This window comes from Bombina bombina, chromosome 3 (genome assembly GCF_027579735.1).
Source record: "Bombina bombina isolate aBomBom1 chromosome 3, aBomBom1.pri, whole genome shotgun sequence".
Lineage (NCBI taxonomy): Eukaryota > Metazoa > Chordata > Amphibia > Anura > Bombinatoridae > Bombina > Bombina bombina.
This window is the reverse complement of record NC_069501.1, coordinates 694,653,477-694,674,457: the sequence shown is the minus strand read 5'-3', so window position 1 is coordinate 694,674,457 and position 20,981 is coordinate 694,653,477. Positions and strand designations below refer to the sequence as shown.

Below are 20,981 nucleotides of genomic sequence, written 5' to 3'. Positions count from 1 at the left end.
TGATAGTGTAGTGTTAGGTTTAATTGTAACTTAGGTTAGGATTTATTTTACAGGTAAATTTGTAATTATTTTAACTATTTTAGCTATTAAATAGTTCTTAACTATTTAATAGCTATTGTACCTGGTTAAAATAAATACAAAGTTACCTGTAAAATAAATATAAATCCTAAAATAGCTATAATATAATTATAATTTATATTGTAGCTATATTAGGATTTATTTTACAGGTAAGTATTTAGCTTTAAATAGGAATAATTTATTTAATAAGAGTTAATTAATTTAGTTAGATTTAAATTATATTTAATTTAGGGGGGTGTTAGTGTTAGGGTTAGACTTAGCTTTAGGGGTTAATACATTTATTAGAATAGCGGTGAGCTCCAGTCGGCAGATTAGGGGTTAATGTTTGAAGTTAGGTGTCGGCGATGTTAGGGAGGGCAGATTAGGGGTTAATACTATTTATTATAGGGTTATTGAGGCGGGAGTGAGGCGGATTAGGGGTTAATAACTTTATTATAATAGCGGCGCGGTCCGGTCGGCAGATTAGGGGTTAATAATTGTAGGCAGGTGGAGGCGACGTTGTGGGGGGCAGATTAGGGGTTAATAAATATAATATAGGGGTCGGCCGTGTTAGGGGCAGCAGATTAGGTGTACATAGGGATAATGTAAGTAGCAGCGGTTTACGGAGCGGCAGATTAGGGGTTAATAATAATATGCAGGGGCCAGCGATAGCGGGGCGGCAGAATAGGGGTTAATAAGTGTAAGGTTAGGGGTGTTTAGACTCGGGGTACATGTTAGAGTGTTAGGTGCAGACGTAGGAAGTGTTTCCCCATAGACAACAATGGGGCTGCGTTAGGAGCTGAACGCGGCTTTTTTGCAGGTGTTAGGTTTTTTTTCAGCTCAAACAGCCCCATTGTTTTCTATGGGGGAATCATGCACGAGCACGTTTTTGAGGCTGGCCGCGTCCGTAAGCAACTCTGGTATCAAGAGTTAAAGTTGAGTTAAATATGCTATACGCTCCTTTTTTGGAGCCTAACGCAGCCATTCTGTGGACTCTCAATACCAGAGTTATTTTAAAGGTGCGGCCAGAAAAAAGCCAGTTAGCTACGCGGGTCGTTACCGACAAAACTCTAAATCTAGCCGTATGTTTTGCAACTAATGAAATCTCTAATTGGATATGTTTTACCGGTTACTGTTGAACTGAAAGTTTTAAATGTCTTTTTTGTGTGGTTGCATGCTTTGCAATGTCCACAAGTATAGAAGCCTGTCAGATTTGAAATCTGAATGGGTTTAGGGGGATTCATTCCTTTTATAAGAGATGGTGCTAACTTTTGTTTGAAGTTTGTGCCTTTTCTAAAAGTAATAGATGGTCTATTTGGAATAATGTTTTTTAAATATTCGTCATTTCTTAAAACTTTCCAATGTTTATTTATAATGTGTTTTATTTGTTTGTGACCACAATTGAAAGTGGTAATAAATCTTGGAAAATGAGTCTTAAAAGGTTCTTGTTTTTGGGTGGTGTTTGATATTAATGTTGTTCTATCTCTATTGGCTACTTCTGTCCTAACCTTTTCTAATTGGTTTGTTTCATATCCCTTTACTTCAAATCTTTCTTTGATAATTTTTGATTGTATGTCAAAGTCAGTTATGGTATCACAATTTCTTCTCATTCGAAGAAATTGTCCTTTGGGGACTGCTTTCAACCATGTTGGATGATGGTCACTATCCTTCCTAATATATGTATTAGTGTCACATTTTTTGAAATAGGTTTTTGTATGTATATTGCCTTCTAAAATGTATATAGTTAAATCTAAAAAAGTGATTTCTGTTTTACTAGTTTCAGGTGTCAGAATAATATTCATATTGTTGTTATTCAAATGAGAAACAAAAGTGTTAATTTCTCTTTCACTATCATTCCATATGCACAAAATGTCATCTATGTATCTTTTCCAGGACACCAGGCCCGCCCCAAGAGCGCCATTGGACCACACATAGGTGTGTTCAAAGTGGTCCATGTAAATTTTGGTGTAACTTGGGGCGAACCTGGTGCCCATGGCGGTTCCACATACTTGTAAATAATAATTTCCATTGAACCAAAAGGAATTATGTTTTAAAATAAAGTCAATCGATATAATTATAAATTCCAGGAGTGCTGATGATAAATCTGGGTCTTGTTTTAATCTCCATTCAACGGCTTATATGCCCTTTTTGTGGTCAATGATAGAATATAGGGAGGTTACGTCCATTGTCAGCCAGGAATAACTAGGTTCCCATTTTAAATTTTGTAATAAATTAAGTACTTGTTTGGTATCTTTGAGGTATGATTTTGCTGTTTGTGCATATGGTTGTAATAGATGGTCTATGAAAGCTGAAAGATTACAGGTTAAGGAGTCTATCCCACTGATAATTGGTCTACCGGGTGGTCTTGTTGAATGTTTGTGAACTTTCGGGAGAAAGTAAAAAATAGGTGTTTTTGAATCTGTTTTGTATAAAAAAGCATATTCATCTTGAGAAATAATTTCTCTATCTAAAGCTTGCAATAATATTTGATTTAATTCTGTTGTATATGCTTTCTCTGGATTTTCCCTTAGTGTTATGTAGGTGTTGGTATCTGATAGTATTCTATTTGATTCCTCCATATAATAGCTGCGATCCATAATTACGATACTTCATCCCTTTTCTGCCTCCTTCATGATTATATCCTGTCGTTTATTGAGATTTTGATATATTTCATATTCTTCCTTAGTTAAATTCGAATATTTGGGTTTTGAATGTAATTCTTCTATGTCTTGTAGTAGTAATTTACTAAATACTTCTATGTTTGGACCTTTACAATGACTTGGATAAAAAGTAGATGTGTTTTTAAAGTAAGTTCTTGGTTCTTTATTTTGTGTTATAGTAAGCTGATTCTGATTCAATGTTTCTTTCCTTGCAAAAAATCTTTTCACTGTTAGGTTTCTAATAAATTTTTGTGCATCGATAAAAAGCTGAAATGTATTTACATTTTGTGTTGGAATGAATTTTAGACCCTTTGAAAGCACTTGTTGTTCTTTATTGGTGAGAGTAAATGAAGAGATGTTGTGTATGCCTAGTCTCTCTGGCACCTCCTTCTGTGTCTTTGTTCTTCCTCCTCTCCCCCCCCCCCCCCCTGTATGATCTGGTGTTCTTTCTCTTTTTCTTTGATTTGTTCTGTCTAAATGTAGTGGGGAGTAGCGGTTGGGATGGACCCACTCCTGGTGGTGGGAGTTGTGGTGTGTCTCTGTTTTGTGTCTCTCCTTGTGTGTGTTTTTTTGAAAAGGGTGAGTAGAATCTGATCCAGATTGGTGAAGTTTAGTATCCTCTATATTAGTACTATAATCATTGTGAGATCTTGTGTTTTCTTTTCTATGTGTATTGTTCCTGTGATCTTGGTTATCATTTCTATTCCTGTGATCTTGGTTGTCATTTCTGTGATTCCATGAGTTATCACGTCTGTAATTGTGATACCCTCTTTCATTATCCCTTCTCCCTTGGTAATTAAAATTTTGGTTTCGTGAATCTTTTTTATCGTAAAAATCTTCTCTTTCATCATTTCTAGAGTGTTCCCTTCGTGAAGTGGTGTTATTTCTGTGATCAAAGGAGACTTCTCTCCTATGATGGTTCGTGTTGTTCCTATAATTCAAATGTTCTTTATTCTTATAATTGTTATTTGTGTGTGTGTGTGTGAAAATTCCTACTCTGTGGGTTTCTGATCTGATTGTGAATTATTTCTTCTATGTGGAAGTGAGTGTTGTTTCAACTGTACATATTGGGTACCATTTTTAAAATCTTCACTGTCTCTTAAATATTTATTATATTTGTTCTCCCTAATCTGATCATCTAGTTCTTTAATTTTTGTTTTTATAGTTTCAAATTTGTCGTTACATGTTTTGTTAGTTAAGAAAGGGGTAAGCTCCGTTTCTAATGTACAAATTTCTTTTTCAATATTTTTTAAAGCTAAATCCTGGTGCTCATATAATAGACTTATTAAATCTGTGGAACATTTGTGTAAGACTGTGTTCCATTTTTTCATAAAAATGGGGTTATCTGTGCCAAATGCAGGGACTTTGGAGACCCTCAAACCTCTCTGTACTATTTCTTCATTTAAATATCTGCTTAGAAAAGTAATCTCCCACCAGATATTTTTTTTTAAATTGTAATCAATTCTATTTTTTTTAGGTAATTTTTTTAATTATAGTGTAGTGTTAGGTTTAATTGTAACTTAGGTTAGTTTTTATTTTACAGGTAAATTTGTATTTATTTTAACTAGGTAGTTATTAAATAGTTAATCACTATTTAATAAATATTGTACCTAGTTAAAATAAATACAAAGTTGCCTGTAAAATAAAAATAACCCCCAAGCTAGCTACAATGTAACTATTAGTTATATTGTAGCTATCTTAGGGTTTATTTTATAGGTAAGTATTTAGTTTTAAATAGGAATAATTTAGTGAATTGTAGTAATTTTATTTATATTTATTGTAATTATATTTAAGTTAGGGGGGTTAGGGTTAGACTTAGATTTAGGGGTTAATACATTTAATATAGTGGCGGCAATGTTAGGGCAGGCAGATTAGGGGTCAATAATATTTAAATAGTGTTTGCGATGCGGGAGTGCGGCGGTTTAGGGGTTAATATGTTTATTATAGTGGCGGCAAAGTCCAGTTCGGCAGATTAGTGGTTAAAAATGTTATTTTAGTGTTGGCGATGTGGGGGGGGGCCTCGGTTTAGGGGTTAATAGGTAGTTTATGGGTGTTAGTGTACTTTTTAGCACTTTAGTTAAGAGTTTTATGCTACAGCGTTGTAGTGTAAAACTCTTAACTACTGACTTTAAAATGCGGTAACAGTCTTGACAGGAGAGGGTCTACCGCTCACTTTTGGTCAGACTCGTAATACCGGCGCTATGCAAGTCCCATTAAAAATATAGGATACGCAATTGACGTAAGTGGATTTGCGGTATTTCCGAGTCTGGCCAAAAAAGTGAGTGGTACACCTGTACCTGCCAGACTCATAATACCAGTGGGCGTTAAAAAGCAGCGTTGGGACCTCTCAACGCTGCTTTTTAACCCTAACGCACAACTCGTAATCTAGCCGAATATTTGCTGAAGATCAGAAATTCACCTACTCAATATTTTCAAGTAAAGCCCAGTTTCCACAAGACAGTCACCTGCAGATTGTAAGCAGGACGTTTGCTACTTGAGAGCATGGGGCCAATTTATCAAGTGTCGGCGGACATGATCCACTGTAGCGGTTCATGTCCGCCTGACATTGCTAAATTCCGACAGCGTATTCGTGTGCAATGCTGCCCCCTGCACATTTGCGCCCAATCGGCCGCTAGCAGGGGGTGTTTATCATCCCGATCGTATCTGATCGGGATGATTGCTGGCCGCCGCCTCAGAGGTGGTGAATAAGTTAAGGAGCAGCGGTCTTAAGACATTCGCAGCATGCTAAACCAGCCCCCATATCTCTACCCACAACATTTCTGTACAACTAGGGGCCAGATTACAGGTGCTAATCCAACACTTTTTCACAAAGCCCAGGGCCATGCTAATTAGAGGCTTAGCACAGTGGATAAAGAGAATATTCCTTTAGCACAGGCTCTGGGATCTGCCACGCCAAGCCTCCTATTCGCTCTGCACTGGGCTCTATGAAGAAGGGTCCAGATTAGCGTAGCTCACTAATGTGCTATTGGTAAGTATTTTACCTTTAAAAACTAATTTAAAGGAAACAAATGTATACTAAAGAAATGCGTACATATTCATTTTCTTTAAATCAGTTTCTGCCTTCATTTAGATTAGCTGTATTTTTGTTATGAATATGCATTTGTAACAAAATGAATAAACACGTCTACTAAAAAGTGGTCATACATCTGAAAGAAATATAATTAGGGTTGTTTGGCAAACATTCTATATTAATTAAAACAGACTATAGCAAAATATAGATCGAAAAGTGTGTCCATAAAAATGTGATTTACTTTTGCCTTTAAAAAAGGTTAAAGATACATATAAAAATACATTGAAATATTTGTTATTTTGTGTTGTATGCCACACTCACTGGTATATCTTTCCTTTTTAGCTTTGGCTTATGTACGGCTTTCATCTTAATATTTTGTATGGTTCTTACTAAGGAGTTGATCATAATCTAATGACTTAGGTCTTTTCATCTCTTTGTCTTGTGGAAAAGGACACTTTTCATTTAAACACAGTAACAATAGCGTGTTTTGTGCTATTTCCCACATCAACATACAATCACTTTTTCAGTATACAGAGAAAAGCCCTATTCTTAACATGAAAATAACAATTTTTCAAATTCAAGACCTCAAGGCACATTATAAAGACCCAAAATTATATTTTGAACATCTTTGCAAGTATTCCAATCTTTCTATTGTGTTACACATGTGCAAGACGCACCTTTAAAATGTCTCCTGTGGCCATTTCATAGTATTTGCATACATGGTATCAATTTCTTTTAAAGCTCTATTAATCTATTTATTTAAGCACTATTCATCCCTATACATGTTTATGTATTGAGCATGTGATATCCTGTACAGCTTAGGAAATATGCAGGAAAAGTGAGATCAGGACGTGATTGTAAATATTAGTACTGGCATCTTCATAACTGGCCTGTAAAACATGATCTTGCAATTGTGAGTTCAAAAGGAACCTATTGGATTACAAATCCATCCTCATCACTACTAAACCATCTGAATGCAATTTGTATATAGGCATGGACATACTGGACATTTTTGCTCAATTACTATCTTGACACTTTTAATATTTTAAAATCTTTATTTTTTTTTAATATTTCCTTTAATTGATTTAAAGCACCATATTCCAGTTTGGCGTAATCAATATCTGAAAACAATAAGATGACTTTGGTTTTCTATTAGAACTGAATAGTACTGAGACTGTAAAACATGAAACAGTTCCATTGAAATATTGTATCTGTAAATAAGATGTTCAAAAAAGATTTCACCTTTCATTTAAGTATTTTTAAAAGGAATTGTGATTAGGTGAACAGCCTTTAAAATTAGGTTTTTCAAAGCTACTGCTTGTGCAATGCCGCCTCTTTTCTCACATGTGGCCAATCACGTGCAAGTACGGGCTGTTAATCATCCTAATCTTAAGACCCCAGCTTCTTAACTAGCATTCCAGGCTCACTCATGCAAGCCTGAAATGCTGAGGCCCCTGAAGATGCAACCATAGCTTAATAAATGGGGCCCTTTGTGTTCACAGAAGCTCAATCTTTTTGAAATCCAGTTGTTTCATTTAAACTCACGTTTACGTTCTTTATAGATACAATATTGCAATGGAGTGGTTTCATTCTTTACAGTTTCAGTACTATTAAAATTCAAATATAAGAGGATGTCATAAATCCTTGTAATAAGAACACGTTGTCTTCTTGTTTTCAGCTGTAGATTGCACCAAATCTGGAAAATATTGCTTTGAAATAAATTAATATAAATACTGTAAAAACAAACCTTTTAAAATATTAAGTGACAATATAGTCATTGAACATTCATGTCAAGTATGCACATCGTGACTATATACCATTGGCATTCAGATGGTTTAGAAGTGATGAGAATGGATTCAGATTGCAAAAGGTTAATCTCAAATAGTAAAAAAGCTTTTTTCTTACACAGTGACAATGGGTTAATTCTAAAGAACTTTTCTGCAACCTTAAAAGATGTTAAAGGGCTTTAATATATGTCAGTTTCTGGTGGCTTCTCAGTCTCTTTATTTATAACAAGTACTTGACACAGGAACTTTTCTAGTGAAAACAAATTAGCGTCTGTGTGCTATTAACATATAGATACATTTTGCATTGTCACCACTTGAAAAACACATTGACCTATTTGCCTGGAAGCAAAAAGGGTTTGATCACAGTCTATTGGCTATTTTTGCCTGAAATTACTAAGTTAGTTCCAGGAGAATGTGTTGCTTCTGATTCATGTTTCTCTCAAAGGGACATTAAACACCTCTTTTGTGTACAAATTGTGTAACTTAGGTTTTCAAAATGTTGTAAATTCCCTATACCAGGGGTTTGTAGACCATGCACAATTTTTACAAAAAGAAAGATGTATTTAATTTCCTTTTTGAGTACATTTGATAATGAACAAGAACATGATGAAATGTGATATTATGGGCAAGAGACAGTGGTAAATAAAATGGTTGAAGGCAGGACTATGAATGTGCATTTTCAATCCATGGGGTTGATCACAATCTATCAGCGATTTACTTCCAAAATTGGGTTTTTGCTTTCTGGTTGTAGAGTTTCTCTAGTAATCACAATGCAAAATGCATTCATTTGTTAAAAGCCCCAAATCTCCGGAAAAGAAGTATTTGTGGATTAAGCACCTGTTTTTGAAATTGAAACTGAAAAGTCACTCGAAACTGACAGATACAACAGCCCATTCACACCTCTTAAAGTTACAGTAAAGGGATTTTCATTTAACCCCTTTGGTCACTGTGGAAGGAGTATACTCATTTACATGTTTGACATTAACCTATTATAATCCAAATCGATATTCACCACTGATTAACCATCTGAATGCCATTTGTATCTTGGCATGATGAGCATACTGGAAAAATAAATTTATCTTCAAAGCTAGCTAAGTAAAAACAACAACAAACAAACAAACTACAGGCTGATGTTTATTTAATTTGTTTAAATAACATGATTCCATGTCAATAAAACTGTTAAGAATTGTCAGTTTTATTCTATTTACCTATATGGAACATTGCTGATATTTGCATGCCAACATATTTTATTTAGTAATGATTTATCAAGACTCCATATACAAATTGCAGATGTTGTCAAACATTAATAGAGATGTGTTGAAATAGAAAGTGATGATAAAATGCTGATGTAACAGAATACTTGAAACTGTGATCACTTAAAATGCGTATAACGTTGCAAAAAAACTCCTCTAGGCTTCATTCTTGTGCTACTGTTGTAAATAATCAATTCTTAGATCTATATTATTAATACATAAGCATCACAGACAGTATTTAGTATTGTAAGAACACTTTTTTTCCAGTAATGATTGACCAATATGAAGGGATTTGCTGGTACCTGGCTGAACAGCAATTATGAAATAAAAAGGCTTAATTAGTGAGATTCTCTATATTGTAACACATTTACTCTACTAAGTTCAATAAGAGCTTAATTTGTTTATTTATGGTCCATTGTTATAGCTTGTTTGCAACTGTTAAATGAGTATCAATTTAAACATTTCTCTTGTACCATATTATAATATTGTTTTTAAAGAATTCCCACAAGCTATTTGTGATCTTTAATACTAGTAGTGCACATTTTGATAAATTGGACCATAGCTTTTGCCATTTAATGTTGTTTAGACAATAAGGTGACATGCATTTTCCACATTTGAGTTTTATGTACATACAGTAGCTGTATTGACTAGAAGTGTATTTTCAATCAATTATCATAAAAACTCAGTGTGTTCTTCACTTTTTACAGGAACATTGTGCAAAATCTACCATTTGTCATAATAACTCCTGCATTTTTTGGTAATGTAAAACCGACTGAAGATGGAACTGAGATATATGAGTGCCCTGTCTACATTGACAGTACAATGCAGGCAAGTATCTTAGCAAGGGTGATCATATTTTAATAGCTGACTTAACTGTAATTAGACTGCATTAATCAAGTTAAATTTGTGACCCCTTGTCTTACTCTGTTTGAGTCTCATTCCAATCTATTAGCGTTTACTGTATTAAAACTTTGTATTCAACTCAGGAAGATTATGGTATCCTTTTCTACAACCTTCCCATCTGTGCAGTTGTTTGAATGAATTATAGTGCTTAAATTATAAATATGGTTTTAACAGTCAAATGTGGTTTTCCTGCATTTGGAGTGAGTAAACATACAAAACTATAAGAGACAAGTTTTTTCAAAGAGATTTCCATACCACTTGAACTCATATATATTATTAAAAAAAGAAAGAAAAATGCAGCTGTTTTAATATGCAAGATGTCTGCCCAATGTGTTTGAATATTTTTTTTAAACTTGGCTTCTAATATCAATTCATGATATGTATGCAATTCATTTTTTTGATGAAATGTGTTTCAAGTAACATATTTTGAATATTCTGCGGATCATATTTTAGTTGTGTACAAATGTTATAGCTGACAACAGAACACCATTTATTTGACAACATAACGAAGCACAGGACATTTTGAATTTGTATTAAGGGTGCTGCTTTTTTCATGTTTTAGTGATAATTTTAAATCTGGCAATAATTTACATATTTTGCCTTTTAATTACCATACAGCTAGATTACGAGTCTGGCGTTAAGAGTGAAAAAGCAGCGTTATGGCTAATGCTGCTTTCTCCCTAAAGATGCTATTACAAGTCTTGTCGGTATAGGTGCACTACACAACTTTTAGCCTGTCACGCAACGTCAGTACCGCACTTTTAAAAAAGTCATTTTTCAATGGGACTCCCATAGCGCCGGTATTACGAGTTTGCCTGGGAGGCCAAAAAGTGAGCGGTACAGCCTATACCGTCAAGACCCGTACCGCCATCTAAAGTCAGTAGTTATGAGTTTTACTTTACAAAGCTGTAGCATAAAACTCATAACTAAAGTGTTAAAAAGTACACTAACTCCCATAAACTACCTATTAACCCCTAAACTGAGGTCCTCCCACATCGCAAACACTGTAATAAATTTATTAACCCCTATTATTATTTTGATAGGGCTATTAGATTAGGTGTAATTCTTTTTTATTTTTGATAACTTGTTTCTTATTTTTCGTAATTTAGTGGGGGTTTTTTTGTAATTTAGTTAATTTTTGTTTTGTAATAGATACTTTTTCTAATTTTTAGAGTAGTTTTAGGATTTTTTTAATGTGTAGTTTAGTTTAATTTAATTGGTAGTTGGTTTAATTGTAGTTTAATAATTATCTTAGTTTAATTGTTAGTTTAAAATTAATTTATTTAATTTGACAGGTAAGTTTTAATTTAAGATAGGGAAATTGTAATTTTAATATAAACTTAGGGGGTTGTTAGGTTTAGGGGTTAATAGTTTATTTAAGTATATTTCGTTGTGGGGGGCTTGTAGTTTAGGGGTTAAAAAGTTTATTATATCGGCGGTGTGTAGGCGGACGGCAGATTAGGGGTTAATAATATTTAAATAGTGTTTGCGATTTGGGAGGGCGGCGGTTTAGGGTTTAATAGGTTTATTATAGTGGTGACGATGTCGAGGAGTGGTGGAATAGGGGTTAATACATTTTAATAGTGGTGGCGATGTCCGGAGCGGCAAATTGGTAGTTTATTGTAGGCTAGGTTTTTTTTATTTTGGGGGGGCTTTTTTATTTTGATAGGGCTATTAGATTAGGTGTAATTCTTTTTTATTTTTGATAATTTGTTTCTTATTTTTTGTAATTTAGTGGGGGTTTTTTAATGTAATTTAGTTATTTTTATTTTTAGTAATTGTAGTGTTAATTTCAGGTTTTAGTGTAAGGCAGGTTAGCATTTATTTCACAGGAAAGTTTGTATTTATTTTAACTTGGTAGTTAGTAAATAGTTAATAACTTTTTACTAACTAGTCTACCTAGTTAAAATAAATACAAATTTACCTGTGAAATAAAAATAAATCCTAAGCTAGCTACAATGTAACTATTAGTTATATTGTAGCTAGCTAAGATTTATTTCACAGGTAAGTAAGTATTTATTTTTAAATTTGTATTATTTAGTCAATAATTGTAACTTTAGTTTAACTCTATTTTAATTATGTTAAAGTTAGGAGGGGTTAGGTTTAGGGTTAGGGTTAGGTTTAGGGGTTAATATAGTTTAATTTTGCTTGTTGCAATGTGGGGGGCTGGCGGTTTAGGGGTTGATAGGTTTATTTATTTAATAATTGTACATTTAATTTAGCTATATTTTTATTATGTTAAAGTTTGTGGGTGTTAGGGTTAGGTTTAGGGGTTAATGGATTTATTTAGTGGTAGTGGTGTGGGTGGCCAGAGGTTTAGGGGTTAATAACTTTAGCATAGTGACGGCGACATTGGGAGCAGCAGATTAGGAGTTAATAGTTTTATGTAGGCGACAGCGATGTTGGGGGCGACAGATTATGGGTTAATAACTGTATGTAGGTGGCGGCGATGTTGGGGGCAGCAGATTAGTGGTGTTTAGACTTGGGGTTTATGTTAGGGTGTTAGGTTTAAACATTATTTTCTTTTTCCCCATAGACATATGGGGCTGCGTTACGGAGCTTTTGTTTCCGTGATCGCAGGTGTTAGGCTTTTCTTTTTGCCGGCTCTCCCCATTGATGTCTATGGGGAAATTGGGCATGAGCACGTCAAAGCAGTGTTTGTTTTCGGTGCGATATGGAGCTCAATGCAACCATTTCGCCCGCACAAGCCTGCTTTTTACAAACCTGTAATATCAGTGCTATAGGGAGGTGAAATAACGCTCCTTTTGTGGCGGTCGTTAAAATCCCTATAGCGCTCAAAACTCGTAATCTAGCTGACTATTATTAAAAGATAATACAATTATAAGATAAATAAAATATCCTTAGCTACTTACACTGAAACCAAGCAATAAAGGTTACTCAAACCATCACTACAAACATGCTACATGAGTTTAAAGCCTTTGTAAGTTTGGTAATTTCTGTAAAGAGTCTAATAAATTATTCTTTGCCATGCATTGGTAAAGGGTGACTTTGTATATATGCAAATGCTCTGTGAATAATATATTCACTACACATTGAAATGTCCGTAAGCCATGCACAGAAATGTGCAGTGACTCTCTGTTTAAGTTTAGAACATTTCATTTAAAGCTCTGATACATGACTAAAAAATTAGAAAAAAAAAATACTTGTTTCCTTGAGGGGAATTTTAATCTATGAACAGCAGCAAAATCCTCCGTCTTCTGTGGTTTTTGTTCACTTTAATAAATAAAAAAGAAAACCCCAGACTCCCTGAAAGCACTGTGAACAAAACTGAAATAAAGGAAATATAATGCTAATATATATCCTATAGGAGGCGCTAGAAAGGAGATAATAATGTGGAAAATATTAGTTGTGGAACAATGAACATATGACCATATGTATTGCTGCCAATTTGCAAATGGTAACAGTGATGCAAAATTAACAACGATAATTATATTGGCAACAGTGTCTATATTAGGTAGCTGTATGGAGGCTATATACACGAATAGCACCAGCCTCTAGAGTTCCAGTTACACCGGAGTTCAGCTAGCGGGATTGCTGATAAAATCCAACCTGCACCTACAGGCACAACTAAGTGCCATTGTACATGTGAGTACCCTGTGTTTTCTCACTGTGCATGATACATCTTGCGCTATTGATTCGCACATGCAGTGCTTCTTTCTGTTCTATTGTTTTGCTGTGGAGTCTCCCTGAAAGCACTATTGCCTTATCCAAATGAAAATGTATTGATCCACGTGCAAGTAACATAGTCAAAATATAAATAGTAACCGCACTGAAAATTCATATCAAGGTTACCAAAGTATACACTTAAATAAGGTGATTTCTCACATACACTACAAAATATGATTAACAATAAAAAGTTTTTTTTTTATCTTAGCTCTATTCACTGAAAAAGTGAGGTTCAAATAGGCAGCATAAAAATAAGTCCAAAATAGAGTAATACTGGCAGATACACAGGGTTCAAAATATGCAAAACCTGTCTGATGCAGTAAAGTATTGCCATTTGTCTGATACAGTAAAATATTGTAGCCCCTCAGGAACAGGATCCTCAGTAAGAGTGAGAATATTATCCAGGAGAGGCAAAGGAAAATAGATATGTATAAGAGTTTGAAACTTTTCCTGCAGAGTTGGAAAGGCAGTTCTCAAGGCACTGCTGAAATTCAGTTGCCCGGTGAATCCAAGGTGCGTAGAAGCAAGAGGTATTGTAGCGACCACTTCCTGCAAGGACTTCATGCATGCCAGCTCAATATACCTATCTTACTCCATATAGTAGCCTCTAGGTTCAATATTTTGTGGCATGCACTAAATCCGTGAATCACATATGCTAGATTACGAGTTTTGCGGTATGGGTGAAAAAGCAGCGTTAAGGCACATAACGCTGCTTTTTCGCTACCGCTGGTATTACGTGTCTTGCAGGTTTAGGGGCCCTGCTCCCTTTTTTGGCCGTAACGCAAATTAACTTACGCAATTTGCGTAAAGTCTTTTTTCAATGGAACTTCCATAGCGCCAGTCATACAAGCTTTTTCTGGGAGGCCAAAAAGTGAGCGGTACAGCCTATCCCGCAAGATTCGTAAAGCAATCTAAAGTCAGTAGTTATGAGTTTTACACTACGAAGCTGTTAAAAAGTACACTACCTATTAACCCCTAAACCGAGGCCCTCCCACATCGCAAACACTAAAATAAAATTATTAACCTCTAATCTGCCGCTCCGGACATCGCCGCCACTAGAATAAACATATTAACTCCTAAACCGCTGCACTTCCGCATCGCAAACACTAGTTAAATATTATTAACCCCTAATCTGCTGTCCCTAAAATCGCCGCAACCTACATTACAGTTATTAACCCCTAATCTGCCTCCCTCAACCTCGCCGCCACTATACTAAAGTTATTAACCGCTAAACCTAAGTCTAACCATAACCCTAACACCCCCTAACTTAAATATAATTAAAAATGTAGGTTGCGGCAACGTTAGGGGTGGCAGATTAGGGGTTAATAATATTTAACTAGTGTTTGCGATGTGGGAGTATGGCGGTTTAGGGGTTAATATGTTTATTATAGTGGCGGCGACGTTGGGGGCGTCAGATTAGGGGTTAATAAGTGTAGGTAGGTTGCGGCGACATTGAGGGCGGGAGATTAGGGGTTAATAAATATAATATAAGTGTCGGCGATGTTGGGGACAGCAGATTAGGGGTTAATAATTATAATGTAGGTGTCGGCGATGTTGGGGGCGGCAGATTAGGGGTTAATAAGTATAATATAGGTGTTGACGATGTCGGGGGCGGCAGATTAGGGGTTAATAAGTGTAAGATAAGGGGTGTTTAGACTCAGGGTTCATGTTAGGGTGTTAATTGTACATTTAATTTGTACAATAATTGTACATTTAATTTAGCTATATTTTTATTATGTTAAAGTTTGTGGGTGTTAGGGTTAGGTTTAGGGGTTAATGGATTTATTTAGTGGTAGTGGTGTGGGTGGCCAGAGGTTTAGGAGTTAATAACTTTAGTATAGTGACGGCGACATTGGGAGCAGCAGATTAGGAGTTAATAGTTTTATGTAGGCGACAGCGATGTTGGGGGCGGCAGATTATGGGTTAATAACTGTATGTAGGTGGCGGCGATGTTGGGGGCAGCAGATTAGTGGTGTTTAGACTTGGGGTTTATGTTAGGGTGTTAGGTTTAAACATTATTTTCTTTTTCCCCATAGACATCAATGGGGCTGCGTTACGGAGCTTTTGTTTCCGTGATCGCAGGTGTTAGGCTTTTCTTTTTGCCGGCTCTCCCCATTGATGTCTATGGGGAAATCGGGCATGAGCACGTCAAAGCAGTGTTTGTTTTCGGTGCGGTATGGAGCTCAATGCAACCATTTCGCCTGCACAAGCCTGCTTTTTACAAACCTGTAATACCAGCGCTATAGGGAGGTGAAATAACGCCGCTTTTGTGGCGGTCGTTAAAATCCCTATAGCGCTCAAAACTCGTAATCTAGCTGACTATTATTAAAAGATAATACAATTATAAGATAAATAAAATATCCTTAGCTACTTACACTGAAACCAAGCAATAAAGGTTACTCAAACCATCACTACAAACATGCTACATGAGTTTAAAGCCTTTGTAAGTTTGGTAATTTCTGTAAAGAGTCTAATAAATTATTCTTTGCCATGCATTGGTAAAGGGTGACTTTGTATATATGCAAATGCTCTGTGCATAATATATTCACTACACATTGAAATGTCCGTAAGCCATGCACAGAAATGTGCAGTGACTCTCTGTTTAAGTTTAGAACATTTCATTTAAAGCTCTGATACATGACTAAAAAAATAAAAAAAAAAATACTTGTTTCCTTGAGGGGAATTTTAATCTATGAACAGCAGCAAAATCCTCCGTCTTCTGTGGTTTTTGTTCACTTTAATAAATAAAAAAGAAAACCCCAGACTCCCTGAAAGCACTGTGAACAAAACTGAAATAAAGGAAATATAATGCTAATATATATCCTATAGGAGGCGCTAGAAAGGAGATAATAATGTGGAAAATATTAGTTGTGGAACAATGAACATATGACCATATGTATTGCTGCCAATTTGCAAATGGTAACAGTGATGCGAAATTAACAACGATAATTATATTGGCAACAGTGTCTATATTAGGTAGCTGTATGGAGGCTATATACACGAATAGCACCAGCCTCTAGAGTTCCAGTTACACCGGAGTTCAGCTAGCGGGATTGCTGATAAAATCCAACCTGCACCTACAGGCACAACTAAGTGCCATTGTACATGTGAGTACCCTGTGTTTTCTCACTGTGCATGATACATCTTGCGCTATTGATTCGCACATGCAGTGCTTCTTTCTGTTCTATCGTTTTGCTGTGGAGTCTCCCTGAAAGCACTATTGCCTTATCCAAATGAAAATGTATTGATCCACGTGCAAGTAACATAGTCAAAATATAAATAGTAACCGCACTGAAAATTCATATCAAGGTTACCAAAGTATACACTTAAATAAGGTGATTTCTCACATACACTACAAAATATGATTAACAATAAAAAGTTTTTTTTTATCTTAGCTCTATTCACTGAAAAAGTGAGGTTCAAATAGGCAGCATAAAAATAAGTCCAAAATAGAGTAATACTGGCAGATACACAGGGTTCAAAATATGCAAAACCTGTCTGATGCAGTAAAGTATTGCCATTTGTCTGATACAGTAAAATATTGTAGCCCCTCAGGAACAGGATCCTCAGTAAGAGTGAGAATATTATCCAGGAGAGGCAAAGGAAAATAGATATGTATAAGAGTTTGAAACTTTTCCTGCAGAGTTGGAAAGGCAGTTCTCAAGGCACTGCTGATAGTCAGTTGCCCGGTGAATCCAAGGTGCGTAGAAGCAAGAGGTATTGTAGCGACCACCTCCTGCAAGGACTTCATGCATGCCAGCTCAATATACCTATCTTACTCCATATAGTAGCCTCTAGGTTCAATATTTCCTGGCATGCACTAAATCCGTGAATCACATACGGCTAGATTACGAGTTTTGCGGTATGGGTAAAAAAGCAGCGTTAAGGCACATAACGCTGCTTTTTCACTACCGCTGGTATTACGAGTCTTGCAGGTTTAGGGGCACTGCACCCTTTTTTGGCCATAACGCAAATTAACTTACGCAATTTGCGTAAAGTCTTTTTTCAATGGAACCTCCATAGCACCGGTATTACAAGCTTTTTCTGGGAGGCCAAAAAGTGAGCGGTACAGCCTATCCCGCAAGATTCGTAACGCAATCTAAAGTCAGTAGTTATGAGTTTTACGCTACAAAGCTGTTAAAAAGTACACTAACACCCATAAACTACTTATTAACCCCTAAACCAAGGCCCTCCCACATCGCAAACACTAAAATAAAATTATTAACCTCTAATCTGACGCTCCGGACATCGCCGCCACTAGAATAAACATTAACCCCTAAACCGATGCACTCCCGCATTGCAAACACTAGTTAAATATTATTAACCCCTAATCTGCTGTCCCTAACATCGCTGCAACCTACATTACAGTTATTAACCCCTAATCTGCCGTCCTCAACATCGCCGCCACTATACTAAAGTTATTAACCGCTAAACCTAAGTCTAACCCTAACACCCCCTAACATAAATATAATTAAAAAGGTAGGTGGCGGCAATGTTAGGGGTGGCAGATTAGGGGTTAATAATATTTAACTAGTGTTTGCGATGTGGGAGTGCAGCGGTTTAGGGGTTAATATGTTTATTATAGTGGCGGCGGCGACATTGGGGGCGTCAGATTAGTGGTTAATAAGTGTAGGTAGGTTGCGGCGACATTGGGGGCGGGAGATTAGGGGTTAATAAATATAATGTAGGTGTCGGCGATGTTGGGGACAGCAGATTAGGGGTTAATAATTATAATGTAGGTGTTGGCGATGTCGGGGGCGGCAGATTAGGGGTTAATAAGTATAATGTAGGTGTCAGCGATGTCGGGGGCGGCAGATTAGGGGTTAATAAGTGTAAGATTAGGGGTGTTTAGACTCGGGGTTCATGTTAGGGTGTTAGGTGTAAACATAAATTTTGTTTCCCCATAGGAATCAATGGGGCTGCGTTACTGAGCTTTACACTGCTTTTTTGCAGGTGTTAGACTTTTTTCAGTCGGCTCTCCCCATTGATGTCTAGGTGGAAATAGTGCATGAGCATGTAAAGCAAGCTCACAGCAGCTTTCAGCAGCGCTGGTATTGGAGTGCGGTATGGAGCTCAATTTTGCTCTACGTTCACTTCTTGCCTGATAATGCCGGGTTTTTGTAAACCTGTAATACCAGCGCTGTAGGAAAGTGAGCGGTGACAATAACGTGCAAGTTAGCACCGCACCCCTCATAACGCAAAACTCGTAATCTAGCCGATAGTTCATTACATCCCTCAAAGGAGTGTTATAGTGATAAGGTATTGTACCCCTTTGTCAGACCAAAACCACAACTACATACATTTCACCCAATGAGGCTTCATCCTGCCTTCTGGAAAAAATTGGGTGGAGAAGCGCTAAACAGCAAGGGTAGATAGAGTATAATCACATACAAGTGGTAAATATGGTCTAAAGAAATTAACTTAATCGTAATATGTGGGTCCAAATATTTACTCTTGATCAATAAAGATATAAGTATAGAAACTCTATGAATTCATAGTCAAAACATATGCATAAACATATAAGCATAAAACATGTAAGCATAAAACGTGTTGTGGGCACAACTAAGTAATAAAATCAAACGGAGCATCTCTTTTATTGAAAAAAAAACAAAAACACAAAACAAAAAAAATAAAAATGTTCCGGAAAAGCGGTCAATGGCTGACACCTTTAAATATTCAAAATGTATCCTTGGCGATTCTTTAACTTTATACCAGCCGGGCTTACCCGGAGAATCTTACCAGACCTTCTAGGTGTGAGGCTTCATTCAAGGTTATTGCTGACTACTTCTACCACCAAGTGACTATGAACTGGGCTATCAGGAGTAGCGTCTTCTCTCTGTGTAGTCTCAGTGTCTTCCAGTCACTGCGGCGAATCAGTTCCGTGTACTCACACGTGTGTTTGGTCACGTGTGGCCTCTACACCAATACAGTGGTCGTATTTTCGATTCCTCTCCTCTGGTTCCTCCAGGTTGGTGATTTGCAGTGAGTGTTCCAAGGGAACAGTTGATCTTTAAAAGAAAGTCCGTGAACGTTCACATACGGTTAAGCTACCGTTCAACAGATGTATTGCATTTTGCCTTCTGTCTGACAGTCACCACTACTGACATTTTAAAGGCTACTTTAGCATTCATCTGAAACAAGCCCTGTGAAATATTTGTTCCTAATAGTCATTTTCTGTTATTAGAACAGTATTACTATTAAAGGGATACTAAACCCAAATTGTTTCATGATTCAGATGGAGCATGCAATTTGGTTTAGCACCCTGGATAGCGCTTGCTGATTGGTGGCTGCATTTAGCCACCAATAAGCAAGCACCACCCAGGTGCTGAACCAAAGATGGGCCGACTCGTAAGCTTACATTCCTGCTTTCAAATAAAGATACCAAGAGAACAAAGAAAAATGGTAATAAGAGTAGATTAGAATGTTGCCTACAATTGCATGCTCTAGCACTGTGAACATGTTTTTTAAAGGGATACTGAATCCAAATGTTTTCCTTCATGATCCAGATAGAGTCTATCTGAATCATGAAAGAAAAAATTTGGATTCAGTATCCCTTTAAAAACATTTTCACAGTGGTACTATATTTAAAACAATTATCACTTTTACCCATTGTTGCTCCAAGTAATTTCCAATTTAATAAAAGGTAAATATTTTAACCAGACTGAAGAACATTATTTCCTATAGTCAAGAAATAAAATAATTTTATACACCTATATGCAAAGCCCTGTTGTTTATTAAACCCACAAAGAGTCTTATATTATATTAAAATTGCCAATCTTCAAATTACCATTATATATAACATTTAATTTCCACATTAAATTAATTTTTTTTTTTCAATGTAAATGTTATGGCAATGAAAACCCTTTCTTTAAATAAATAAATTAGCTAAATAATAATTATTCACGCAACCTATTTGGAGAAAGTGCCCATTTTTTGTTGCAAGAAAATGGTATCCACATCTTCCCCTCTTATACCCAAATGTATCTTCTTAATCCCTATCAATTTAAAGGTCTCAGTATTAAAATTATGAAAATTTAGAAAATGTCTGGCTATACTAGGGAACTGATAATTATGCTAAATATCTCTGTCCAAGCGTCCTATCACATAAAATATACATAGTTTCGCTACTATCCCCACAGTTATAGGAGGTGTCCATTTTATCTCATTTAGATTTCTTATCATACAAATAGGTTGGCCAACCTTTTATTGTGCAATGATACCACTTAAAGGAACCACCAAATTATACAGTTTGTCATTAATATCGATTTTATGTTATAACTCTTTTTTTCTAGTCCAAAGATAATTCCCTTAGGAGCGCTTTGTTTCAAATACCAAGGTCTAGTTTTTACCTTTTGTTTGTCCTGTGAGGGTGACAACATTTCTTGAAGGAAAGCTTATCTCCCACTAGCGCCGGGTTAAAGGGACAGTCAACACCAGAATTTTTGTTGTTTAAAAAGAAAGATAATCCCTTTATTACCCATTCCCCAGTTTTGCATAACCAACACAGTTATAATAATACACGTTTTACCTCTGTAATTATCTTGTATCTAAGCTTCTGCTGACTGCCCCCTTATTTCAGTTCTTTTGACAGACATGCAGTTTA

The 20,981-nt window shown here is 36.0% G+C and overlaps 1 protein-coding gene across 1 annotated transcript in view; it reads left to right on the top strand.

Annotated features, from left to right (window-relative positions):
• LOC128652486 (uncharacterized) overlaps positions 1-20,981 on the top strand; it is an 868,114-nt gene that overhangs the window by 804,094 nt on the left and 43,039 nt on the right. Inside the window, exon 99 of the mRNA XM_053705422.1 lies at positions 9,496-9,616. Within this exon, the coding sequence (XP_053561397.1) occupies positions 9,496-9,616 (121 nt within the window). The remainder of the gene's footprint in view (positions 1-9,495; positions 9,617-20,981) is intronic.